The sequence below is a fragment of the Eptatretus burgeri genome, chromosome 8, assembly GCF_056783735.1.
Source record: "Eptatretus burgeri isolate ZD-2024b chromosome 8, Ebu_testis_v1, whole genome shotgun sequence".
Classification (NCBI taxonomy): domain Eukaryota; kingdom Metazoa; phylum Chordata; class Myxini; order Myxiniformes; family Myxinidae; genus Eptatretus; species Eptatretus burgeri.
Window position 1 is genome coordinate 7,570,269 of NC_140968.1, and position 12,500 is coordinate 7,582,768.

The following is a 12,500-nucleotide window of genomic DNA, read 5'->3' on the forward strand; positions in this document are numbered from 1 at the left end:
GTGTTACTTCATTCATGAATCAAGGGAATGAAGTTTTTCTGTTAAGATGTACATAACACATGTTTCTCATCATTTTACCGTAACGACTCACGTGACAAACTCAATAATTTTAAAACGAATCGAAGAATGAAATATCATTTTAAAGGGAAAGAGTATCATCGAAGGAATGTTTCACCTTGCTGCTGATGTCTGCATTGTAACGCTGGTACAAAGTAGAGCTGGCATTGTCCAAGTCATCTGAGAATGTCCGATTCAACACGATGAACTTCAGGTAAAATGATTGCTTCTCCATTAGTCGTGCTGTTGTTGGCTGAACCGTTGGTGGCTGTGTGGTTGGTGGTTGCGGTTCATAAACTGCAAGAAAAACAAACAACATCAAGAAAAGCGTTTCTTTTTGTTGAACGTGTTCATGAAACACACACCGAGAAAGAAAATGTTGTTGATGTCGAACTGTCTGCACCTGTGACTTGAGTATCAGCAGAGTCATTTTTGAGAAGGAAAGGCCCAAGCGTGTGGTGGTTGTTTGTGCCGACATAAAATGCGTCTTTCACTGTCGACTCGTTCAGGGAAGGTGTGTCGCGAAAGTCACAACGTCCCACGACGACCAAGGGACCATACCTGTAATGGTATTTGTTTTATGCTATATTTGTGACCAGCAATGAAAATGCTCTATGTGGAATGATATCACATTGCCTTTTGGCTGTCTGTCCTGACACATCTTGTTCTTTTAACGTTTCCTTTTCGTACAAAATGATAGATGTTAATCAACGATCACCATCACCAAGTCATGCTCACCAGTATCGTGCCACGGTGCAGTTTTGAGTTTCACTTCCAACCTCTTTCTTGAAAAGGTCCTCCAGCTGAAAATGATATTTGTACGACAAATTAACGTTATTTGAACCTCGTTATAAATTATTCGATGAAAGGATTGTCATTGTTCTGTTCTTACCTCTTTGGAGATGCTGGAGGTGTATTCCTTGTAGAGTGGAGAGCTTTTGTTGTCCATTTCAGGAGAGAATGTGTGGTTGACCACAGTGAACTTGATAAACAATGTCCGCATGATTTGGGGTGCTGCAGGTGTCGTACTCGGGATCGTTGTTGGAGGTTGTGGTTCTGGAACTAAATGTACGTTTTGTCTTAGTTTATATTATTTAAATAATTTTGGCAAAAACCCGATTGATTTTACTCATCATGGAAATCCATGAAATGTTTTATAAATCAATACATCTCGAATGTACACAAATTACATACTTGAAACAGTGAGCGCGGTGTTGTCAAGCTCATAGTAATCAAGGTTCTGCAGTTGATGTGTTCCCATTTTGAAAGCTTCCTCCACCACTGATTCATTAACCTGACTGGTGTTGTCAAAAGAGCAGCGTGCTACCACCACGAGTGGACCAGACCTGAGAAGAACACACGAGTTCAGAATCAAATATAAATTATCACAAAAATAATCCAATTGAAGGAGCACAAGAGAGAAGAGCCACAACAATCAAGGTTTATTGGATGGAAATGGAATATATTATTGGAGTGGATGCATTAATTTTGACATCCAATCATATTCTCTTTGTCATCATCACTGTCTTCTCTCCATCATCATCCTCATCACTCTCAGTCTCACTCTTCGACAAGGCAGTGGCTGTGTTATAAGATCATAGTTTCGGAGTGTGGAGATATGGTGATGGAATGCAGTGAAATGAAACATGGCTGAACATGGAACAAAATTGTAATCTCAAATTCGTTCAATTTCAGGATTTGAAATACCTGGAGGTACTGACAAAGGAATATCCGTGTTTGTTGAAAACGAGTGTGGATTGGCGAGCTAGGCTTGCCACTCCACACGTCGTTGCTGAGATTGACGTCACAGATTTGCTGTGTTGTCATGATTGACATCAATCATAATACAACCATTTATTTTTTTTAAATGTATTTGTAATCCTGGAAACATTATATTTATTTGAAATCTATTTGTAATATAAAAAGGTCCAAATGGTCTAAATAGTCAAGGGTCTAACCTCTCGAATCTGTCTGAAGTTTAAGGGGATCAAAATGGTCTGAAGGTAGAAGGGGTCTGAAGGGTTTAGGGGTCTTTTAGGTCCTCAGAATCTTTTGGTCCTCTGGGTCTTTTGGGTCTTCTTTTGGTCTCTCGGGGACTTTTGGGTCTTTTTGGTTTTTGGGTCTTTTTATCTTTTCAGTTATCAGAGTCTTTTGGGTTTTTTGGGTCTTCAGCGTCTTTTGGGTCTTCGGTGACTTTTGGGTCTTCATGGTCTTTTGGTTCTTCAGAGTCTTTTTGGTCCTCGGGGCCTTTTGGGTCCTCAGTGACTTTTGGGTCTTCTGGATGCTCAGGGACTTTTGGATCTTCGGGGTATTTCAGGTCTTCAGGATCTTTTGGGTCCTCGAGGACTTTTGGCTCTTTGGGGTATTTTCGGTCCTTGGGGACTTTTGGGTCTTTATGGTCTTCGCTGACTTTTGGGTCCTCGGGATATTTTGGGTCTTCAGGGTTTTTGCGTTCTCATGGACGGTTGGGTCTTCAATGACTTTTGGGTCTTCTGGGTGTTCGACGACTTTTGGATTTTTGGGGTATTTTGGGTCTCCGGTGACTTTTTGGGTCTTCAATCACTTTTGGGTCAACAGGGTCTTTTGGGTCCTCGGGGACTTTTGGGTCTTCAACATCTTTTGGGTCTTCCAGATGTTTTGGGGTCTTTTGCATCCTCGGTTACTTTTGGGTCTTTTCAGTCTTTTTGGTCTTTGAGGCCTTTTTCGTCCTTGGGGACTTTTGGGTTTTTTGGGCTTTCAGGGTCCTTGGGGTCTTTCAGGGTCTTCAACGGTCATCAAGGTCTCAGCAGTCAAAAGCATCGAAACGTTCATTCAAATGGTACGAAATCGATGTCTGTGTGTGAAGTCAGGATGGAACTGACGTTCAAACAGTACGTAATAAATAATCATATAGTCACACAGCTTCACTGTGAAAGGAACATTTCAATCGTACATAATTTATAGACATTCGTGTCGTCAGACAACAACGTTCAAAGAGGATGTGATTGATAGGAACAGTCACACGGCTTTACCGTCCCTCTCTCACTGACAGTGCTTCTCGGATATATTTATATATTCACATCAAAATATATATATATATATATATATATATATATGTATATATATATATATATATATATATATTTATATATATATATATATTTATATATATATATATATATATATTTATATACATATATATATATATATATATATATATATATATATATATATATATTTATATATATATATATATATATATATATACATATATATATATATATATATTTATATACATATATATATATATATCTACAGTCATGCGCCGCTTAACGACGTTCCGGGCAACGACGGATCGCATATACGACGGATCTGCCAGCTCTGCAAAAAAAAAAAAAAAAAAATGTTGCTGAAAAATTCCTATCACCGAGTGATGTTGTCGACGTAGCGCTGCCAGTCGCATAAAAATAGCACGTACAATTATGTACGCTGTACAGTACATTATACTTTATAATGATAATAAACGACAGTGTGGCCCTGTTACAATGCGATCGTTGAGGTCCGTAAAATGTCATCGCGAAAAAACAGGATCGTGCGAAATCGGGATTCAAGGAAATCGGCTTTCAAACTGAAGCAATGTTTCCACGTTTACCTTCGAGCAAGTAAATTACCTTTGAATTGAATTATTCCGCGAATAAATCGTTGGTACAGTCGAAATTAAAACACAAATTTCTTTTCAGTGAAGCTTTTCATGTTGTTAAAACAATCGCACTGTTCCGAAAATATATATCACAATTGACAGGAGCTCGTTTCTTCCTTTATAAATGATAACATCGATGCAATGATTACGTATTTATAAAATCCACACGCTAATTATTTACCTTTCTGGAATTGATGCGAGAGGAGATTGTGAGCTCCTGCTAACAACACCGATGGCCGTCATGAACAGCACAAAGGTAAAACTAACGTGTCTTCCGTCTCTCTTGGATGTGTGTTGCAATTGCCGACAGTATTCAATACAGTAACATGCTGTACAGGTTTCTATCCGAGGAGCAATAGGCTACACTATATAGCCTAGGTGTGGAGTTTTATGAAAGTACGATGTTCGAAAACGAAAAAAAAATATTTGCAGAACGACGACGTCGCTTCGCGACGCGTTTCTCACAACGTAACCCCGTCGTTAAGTGGGGCATGACTGTATATGTATATACATATATATATATATATATATATATATATATATATATATATATATATATATGTATATCGATATATACATATATATATATGTATATATATATATGTATATCGATATATACATATATGTATGTATATATATATATATATATATATGTATATATATATATATATATATATATGTATATATATGTATATATGTATATATATATATATGTATATATATATATATATATATGTATATATATATATATATATATGTATATATATATATATATATATATATATATATATATATATATGTATATATATATATATATATATATATATATATATATATATATGTATATATGTATATGTATATATATATATATATATATATATATATATATATATATATATATATATATATATATATATATATATATATATATATATGTTGTTGCGAATTCGCGCCCCGCCGGCATGCGAACGATCGCGTTTAACCAATAGCGGCCGCTTCGCCCACCGAACGTGCAATTCAGTTGTAACCCCTTCGAAACAACGCCGGGAGCGAGTCACAGGTGGGGGTTTAACCTCACCACAACTCAGTCCGCAGTCTACCCGCACGAAATCGGGTCCGATCGCCGAATGGTCGATTTACCTAAGTGCCCGCGCGGGTCGCGTACCGAGGAGTTGTACCACACCACAGGTCGACTCCAGACACGAACCGCTTTAGCGGCTCGTTCCGTACTGCAAGGATAACCGAGCGGAGTTATCGTCGACCTTGACGGTTCAGATTATTTATCGGGAACTTACACCCACTATCAATCCCTCACGTGATGCAAGATGGAAATTCAAACAAAGGAATGGACGCAGCTGTGGTGTAGTCTGCGGGCCTACGGGGAGGGGCATGATGATGGTGCATGATGGGCGTGATGATTGGAGGAGTGGTCGTGGTGGTTATCGTATCTGCAAGGGATATAGGGTGTGCGCGCCGTCTGAGGCGTCGTAGTAATGCTGGAGTCGGCCGGCTCGTGAGTGTACCGAATGCGGAATAAAGGGGAGCCGCGGGCACAGTACGCCCGCGCTCGCACTGTGCAGCACAGCCCGGCTCGACTGTCCTTCCGCTCGTGTCTGCCTGCTAAGCATCTCCCATTTCAGTACAGTACAGTTGGCGAACGAGGATCTTCGAATCGGCGTGTGCAGGGTCGGCAAGTAACCTGGGCGGTTCCAAGCTACGGAGCCAAGGGTCTCACGGAGCATGGCGGAAGGTCGAGGCACGGCACACGGACGTGTACCCGTGTTCGGGGGAGATGAATTCGAGTTGTTTTCTGAACAGTTAGGTTGCTATTTTCGGGCGAATGATGTGGAGGATGAAGAGAAGCGCAAGGCGATCTTGCTCGCCTCGCTATCAACGGAGCACTACCGCCTGCTGAGTGATTTGGTGGCTCCAAATAGACCCAGTGATGATGTGCTATCCTTTCAGGACATCGTGGCGAAAATGAAGACCCACTTGGCGCCGGAGAAGTCGTTACATCTCGCGCGGTTCCAGTTCGATCATCTCCCTAAGGGTGGCGAGGAGCGCGTTGCGGACTTCGTAGCACGAGTGAAGCATTCGGCTGTGCCGTGCAAATTCACGGCAGAGGAGCGTCCGACAAGGCTCAGAGATCGTTTTATTTCTGGTCTGCGAGACGCAAAGATGGTAGCGGCCATCCTGCGATTAACCGACATCACATTCGACTCGGCGGTCGTGACTGCTTCGTCTGTCGAGCAGACGCTCACGGATGTCCGCGCCATTGCCGGCCAGGACGTAGTGAGTAGCTCCAGCTGGAGCATGGCGGCTAAGCCCGGAGTCCGAGCGGTGGCTCAAGTGCCGCAGGTCGCACGCGCGCCTGGCGGTGCGGGACCAGGGGCACCGCAGCACGGTCGCACCGGGAGCGAAGGGGCACCGCAGCACAGTCGCACCGGGAGCGAGGGGGCACCGCAGCACGGTCGCACCTGGAACGAGGGGGCACCGCAGCACAGTCGCACCTGGAGCGAAGGGACTTTCCGCGGCTGCTGGGGGTGTGGGGGTCCGCACCTGCGACAAATGTGCCCGTATAAGAACACCATGTGTTTGCATTGTCACAAGGTGGGACATTTGAAGCGTGTGTGTCGGATGGCGGGGGCCTCCGTTGGGGTCTTGGATGACGAGGTGCGAGAGGACCCCAGTGACCTGGAGATCGGCCTGCAACCGGGGCCTGACAATGTCGGCGAGCCAGAGCGGGAGATTCAACCACGGTTGAGTCTGTTTTCCGTTGGTTCGGAGATGACGACGCCTTTCACGGTTGAGGTCGAAGTGAATGGCCAACCGACTGTGTTTTGCGTGGATACCGGGGCGGCAGTGTCGGTCATGGATGAGTGGGCGGCTCGTGGTCTTCGCGGTATTCGCCTGGTCAAGACGGCCTTGTCGTTATACACGTACACCGGTGAAGCGATTGCACCGCTGGCGAGGGCCAACGTCTCAGTGCGCTACCGAGATCGACGCGCCCGGCTCTCGGTGTTCGTTGTTCGAGGGGAGGGGCCCCCCCTGTTGGGTCGGGACTGGCTGGCGCACCTCGGACTGGGTCTCCGGTTCGTACCTCCAGATGTGCCAGTGCTCTCTTCGAGGCCTTCGTCGAGTACCGAGGGCGAGGCTCTGGCGGGCGGCGAGAGCCGTATCAGCTCTCGCGATGAGTTCCCGCGCTTCGGCAGGGTTCGTGGGGCAATGCGCGTCGGTGTTGTGCAGGCAGCTTCGACAGGTGACGGTGAGTCCGTGGCGTTAAAGGGAGTCGCGAGTCACAACATCGAGTCGACAACCAAGAAGCGGACTCGTGATGCGGGTTGTGGGTTGCTGTTCATGGCATATGTGTTTTTCCTTGCTCTGGTGATGCAGTTTAATGTTGTTGAAATAAATGCCAGCAGTTCTCGTGTAAAAGTGGATGTGGCGGAGATCAGTCAATGGGAGTTGTATTATGGTCAATGTGATGTGGGGGCTTCAGGAGCAGTGGTGGCGAATAAAAAGGTTGGGTTGGCATTCCATTGTCCCGGGCCACAGGTAATTGCTTTGTCATGTGCTGGGATTTTATCAGAAAAGCGCGCTGTACGGACAAATGAGTTTGCAATGCTTCGTATAATGTTCGTAGTGATTTATAACGAGCCTATGATTGCAGTGTGGTTTAAATGGAGTTGCTCCCGTCTAGCTGCCGTGTGGTTCTCGGAGGTCGACTCGGAACCAAGACTGGTGCCCTGGTCGGCGTTACCCCCACCTCTGATTGCGAGCGCAGCTCTCTGTGTTCGCTCAAGGCCGTTGGGACGGGCGTTGGCGTCTCAACTGATTGTGGTGCGTGAGTTGTTTTGGAGCATTGAATGCGTGCAGCCAGCGGCGCTGTTCAGCGCCCCCGGCCAAGGTCGATCAAGGCTGGTGCCACGGCTTCCAGACAGCGGGCTTCCGGCCTCGGAATGTTTATCTACGTCGGGTCTGCCTGGGGGGAGTGGGCCGGAGGCGTTTGATGGTGCCGGAGGGGGTTGGCTCGAAAGGTCGGCACGACCTCGGCGAGGGCCATGTCAGCATGGGCCGCCTGGGGGCGTTTTTAGCTGCGTAGTGCTGCTGTGCTTCTCATTTGCTGCTTCATATCGGTAACGCGGTCAGAGTGGGGGGGGGGCCTTGTGCACCTCCGTCTTTGGAGCCTGACCTTTGCTGCTTGACCTGACATTATATGATGTGGTGTGCTATTATACTTCGCTATTGGTCATTTTATTTTCATGGTTATTATACCGAAGTCCTTATAATGCTTCTTATATTGGTGGTCATTTAATAATCATACTTTTAGGAGGGAGGAGTGTGGTGTAGTCTGCGGGCCTACGGGGAGGGGCATGATGATGGTGCATGATGGGCGTGATGATTGGAGGAGTGGTCGTGATGGTTATCGTATCTGCAAGGGATATAGGGTGTGCGCGCCGACAGTGTTGTTCTCGACAGTCGGGAACAACAACCGGGAGCACCGACCAGGCAAGACCAAGACAAAAAATCAGACTCAATTTGACGACCAGCTCTCCAGCCGCCTTGCGCTCACCTTTTTGTAAGGTGGGGCCCCGCCCTTCACTCCGCCCCGTTCCTTGCTCCACCCCCCTTCGCGGCGTTTCCAGAAAAGTCTCGAAGGGGGGCGTTCCTCCTCCCTGGCTGCGTCACACCGCACATCCCCCAATCGGCAGCGAGCTGCGCCACCCCTCCCCCTTCTCACCAAGCGCGACGACGATCCCGCTCAAGATTCAGGCGGGAGAAATTCGGGCGGGAGTTGTCTTTCCGCGCCCTTGCTGCTGCCACCCCGCTCCTTGCTCCCGTCCCGCGGAGATCGTGACCGCGTGGTGCGCGTTGAAAGGCGAGTGGCGAAGATGGTGGTGGTGTAGTTGTTGAAGGTGGCGTCGTGGTGTGAATGGCGTCGTTGTTGAGATGTTGATTGTGGCGATGTTCGTTGTTGTGTTGTTGCACCAAAATAACGACAGCAAAAGAAAAACGGCTTACTGAAGAATCGCAGCCCGAATGCATCACATATATTCCCTCTATACAACGGGTTTGGGCTAACTACACATGAACTTAGCGTTGTAACTGATAGAAGGACCCTTCATGGTGAATTGCGAATTTCCACAGCCGAAACTATACATATATATATATATATAATTGTCAGGTCAGGTTCGATCTGTGACCTGCTGCAGGTACCATGGAAACCTGTACCAACCTGTTCCATGGTCGGGTTGTCGGCGACAAAACCGTATCCCCCACCAGGTTTTCTGGTGAGGAGGGTGTTTGGATATGGACACCTGGCAGGATTAAAAACAAAACCTGTCAAAGGGTGGAGGAGCTCTTTGTGAGCCAACGGCCATCCATATCTAGTGCCAACTGTGTCTGCGGACGTCCTCCTGCAGTTGGGTTACTTTTTATGAGGAGGTTGGTGGCAGGATTTGCACTCCGGCCACCGTAAAACCCTTCATTCCGCAAAACGCAAAAAAGCAAAAAAACTGAAAACCCACTCCGTGGGAGTACCTCCTGTGCAGCTTCCCTTCGCAGGGCAGCTCACCGGATGACGGGATTGTGGCAAAGCCTTCGGGACCCCCAATCTTTGATGATAGGAGGGAAACCACGGGGTAACATCCCTGGGTCAGATTGCGGGAGAGTGTGTCGGAGTGGTGCTGAGGTGTCGTCCACCAGACGGGGGTCTCCTTGGGTTAACCTGAGGCGGTCCCTTCGGGTGGGTGCCTGGAATGTCCTATCCCTAAGAGAGGATGATCACCTGTCTCTGTTATCATCTGAGCTCAAGCGTTTGGACATCGGGATTGCAGCTCTCTCTGAGGTTCGGAGACCGGATGGCGGCGAGATAATGTTGGGTGGTTACACCTACTATTGGTCTGGTCGCTCTGATGGTTACCATACCCAAGGAGTTGCTGTAGCTGTGTCCAATAAGCTGACCCCAATGATAATTGAGGTAACACCGGTCAACGAGCGTATTATGAGATTAAGGATTCGTCACTCCTTCGGTGTCATTTCCCTGGTCTCTGTTTCTGCTCCGACTGAGGCGAGTGATCTCACCGTGAAGGATGTATTCTTCGCCACACTCGAGTCTGTGGTTGATCAGTGCCCCAGACGAGATACACTTCTTGTCTTGGGGGATTACAATGCATCGACTGGAACTGATAGGGATGGTTATGAGAGATGTGTTGGTCCCCATGGGTCAGGAACTATGAACCAGAATAGCACTAAGTTCCTTGACTTTGCAAGAAGTCATGGACTTAGGGTGGCTGGTTCATGGTTTCAGCGCCCACAAGCTCATCGCTGGACTTGGTATTCCAACGCTGGCGGTGTGGCAACGAAGATTGACCATGTCCTCATTGACGGTCGTTGGAGGATGATCCAGAACTGCAGGGTCTTCTGGAGTGCTCAGTTCCTCAATACTGACCAAAGGCTTGTTGGCGCAACTCTAAAGCTGCCCCTTCAATCCTGGAGAATGGTACCATCCCAGCCTCGGCTGGATGTTGGCAAGCTCAGGGATGAGAGAGTAGCTGAGGAGTTTGCCAACAGGCTGAGTGGACACTTGGGGGGTCTGGGTGCTTTGGGGGGTCCTGAAGAGTTGTGGAGTGCCTTCAAGACCACCGTCCTTGATGTTGCCGGTGGATGTCTTGGAGCTCACCGCAGGGCAAAGAAGAATTTTGTCTCTCAAGGGACACTGGATACCATTGACCAGAGTCGCAGGGCCAGGCTGAATGGCAGAGCTGAGCTGTTCATGGAGCTGAGGCGTAAAACGGTACGTGCACTGAGGGTGGACAAGGAGGCCTATGTGCGAGGAATCTGTGAGGGGGTAGAGCATCACCTGTGGACAGGTGATTCTCGTCCCGCTTACAGGGGAATTCGCGCATTGCGTTCATCCAAGCCCATACCTCGGAGCACTGCAGTTCGAGCAGAGAGTGGTAGGCTCTTGACAGAGGAGTCTGAAGTGAAGGCCCGCTGGGCCGGTTACTTTGAGCGGTTGTTCCAGGCTGATCCCCCAGCTGTCGAGTTGGACGTCAAGGGTGTTACAATCCCTGTTGCTGACCCTCGAATCAACTGTGGTCCACCTTCGCTTGTGGAAACACAGGCTGCGGTGAACCAGTTGAAATGGGGCAAAGCTCCAGGGATCTGTGGCATCCATGCTGAAATTCTCACGGCTGGTGTAAATGCTGCACTCGTGTCGTTGCATGCAGTTTTGTGCTCTGTCTGGAACACAGGCATCATCCCAACTGACTGGAAGAGGGGCCTTGTTGTCCCTCTCTGGAAAGGGAACGGTGATCGCCAAGACTGCAACAACTACCGAGGGGTGACGCTGCTCTCAGTGCCGGGCAAGGTCTTTGGCCAGATCATTCATGATAGGGTTCGCCACCATCTGCTTGAGCATCTGCATTCATGATAGGGTTCGCCACCATCTGCTTGAGCAGCATCCAGAGTAGTCAGGCTTTACACCAAAGAGGTCAACGATTGACCGTATCCTTGCCCTTCGTGTCCTCAACGAACGCAGACGAGAGTTTCGGCAGGGGCTGCTTGCAGCCTGTGTTGATCTCTGTAAAGCGTTTGATTCAGTGAATCGGGATGTCCTCTGGAGGATTCTTGGTCTTCGTGGGGTGCCACCAAAACTGATCGATTTGATGTCTGAACTCTACTCTGGTACTGAAAGTGCTGTGAAGTGTGGTGGTACCATCTCTAACTTATTTCCAGTTGTTACTGGAGTTCGTCAGGGGTGTGTACTGGCCCCCACACTTTTCAGCACTTGTATGGACTGGATTTTAGGGAGGATGTCGGAGAGATCAAGCTGCGGTGCATCGTTTGGGAATGTCAAGATCTCGGACCTTGATTTTGCAGATGATGCAGTCATCTTTGCGGAGACTTTAGACATCCTTTTGGGGGCCCTCGAGGTGCTGAAAGAGGAGTCGGAGCCACTGGGATTACGGGTTTCTTGGGTCAAAACTAAGATCCAGGCTTTCGGTGACATCTTGGATGCTGCTGTCCTGTCTGTGTCTGTTTGTGGTGAGGATGTTGAGGTCGTGGAGAGATTCACTTACCTTGGCAGTGATATTCATGTCTCTGCTGGCTGTGAGTCAGAGGTCAAGAGACGTCTGAGTCGGGCCTGGGGAGTCATAGATTCACTGGATCATGGGGTGTGGCGCTGCCGGTACCTGTGCGGGAGGACGAAAGTCCGAGTCTTCAGGTCCTTGGTACTTCTCTATGGTTGCGAGACTTGGACTCTGACCAAGGATCTGAGACGGAGACTTAATTCCTTTGGTACCAGGTCTCTTCGGAGAATCCTTGGCTATCGCTGGTCGGATTTTGTGTCCAACGAGCGGATGCTGAGAGAGACTCGGATGAGATTTGTTACCTGCATAGTCCGTGAGCGTCAGTTGCGGCTGTATGGACATGTGGCTCGTTTTCCTGACGCTGATCCTGCTCACCAGATTCTCTCAGCGAGGGAGTCTCATGAGTGGAGGAGGCCAGTGGGCCGACCACATGCCTCGTGGTTGCAGCAGGTTGACCATCATCTCAAGGAGATGAGGATGGGCCTGGCATCTGCCTGGGGGATGGCCAGACGGAGGCCCCTGGAGTACTGGCGGAAAGTGGACGCAGCGACGCGCTGTTCTGGCACATGCTCCCATACCTGACCTGATATATATATATATATATATATATATATATATATATATATATATATATATATATATATATATATATATATATATATATATAT

General features: G+C 47.8%; 1 protein-coding gene across 1 annotated transcript in view; it reads right to left on the minus strand.

Annotated features, from left to right (window-relative positions):
* LOC147021021 (uncharacterized) overlaps nt 1-12,500 on the minus strand; it is a 20,713-nt gene that overhangs the window by 155 nt on the left and 8,058 nt on the right. Inside the window, exons 8-12 of the mRNA XM_085893592.1 lie at nt 1,252-1,403; nt 950-1,119; nt 796-860; nt 461-618; nt 176-354 (exon numbers count right to left, since the gene is read on the minus strand). Coding sequence (XP_085749718.1) covers nt 176-354; nt 461-618; nt 796-860; nt 950-1,119; nt 1,252-1,403 — 724 coding nt within the window. The remainder of the gene's footprint in view (nt 1-175; nt 355-460; nt 619-795; nt 861-949; nt 1,120-1,251; nt 1,404-12,500) is intronic.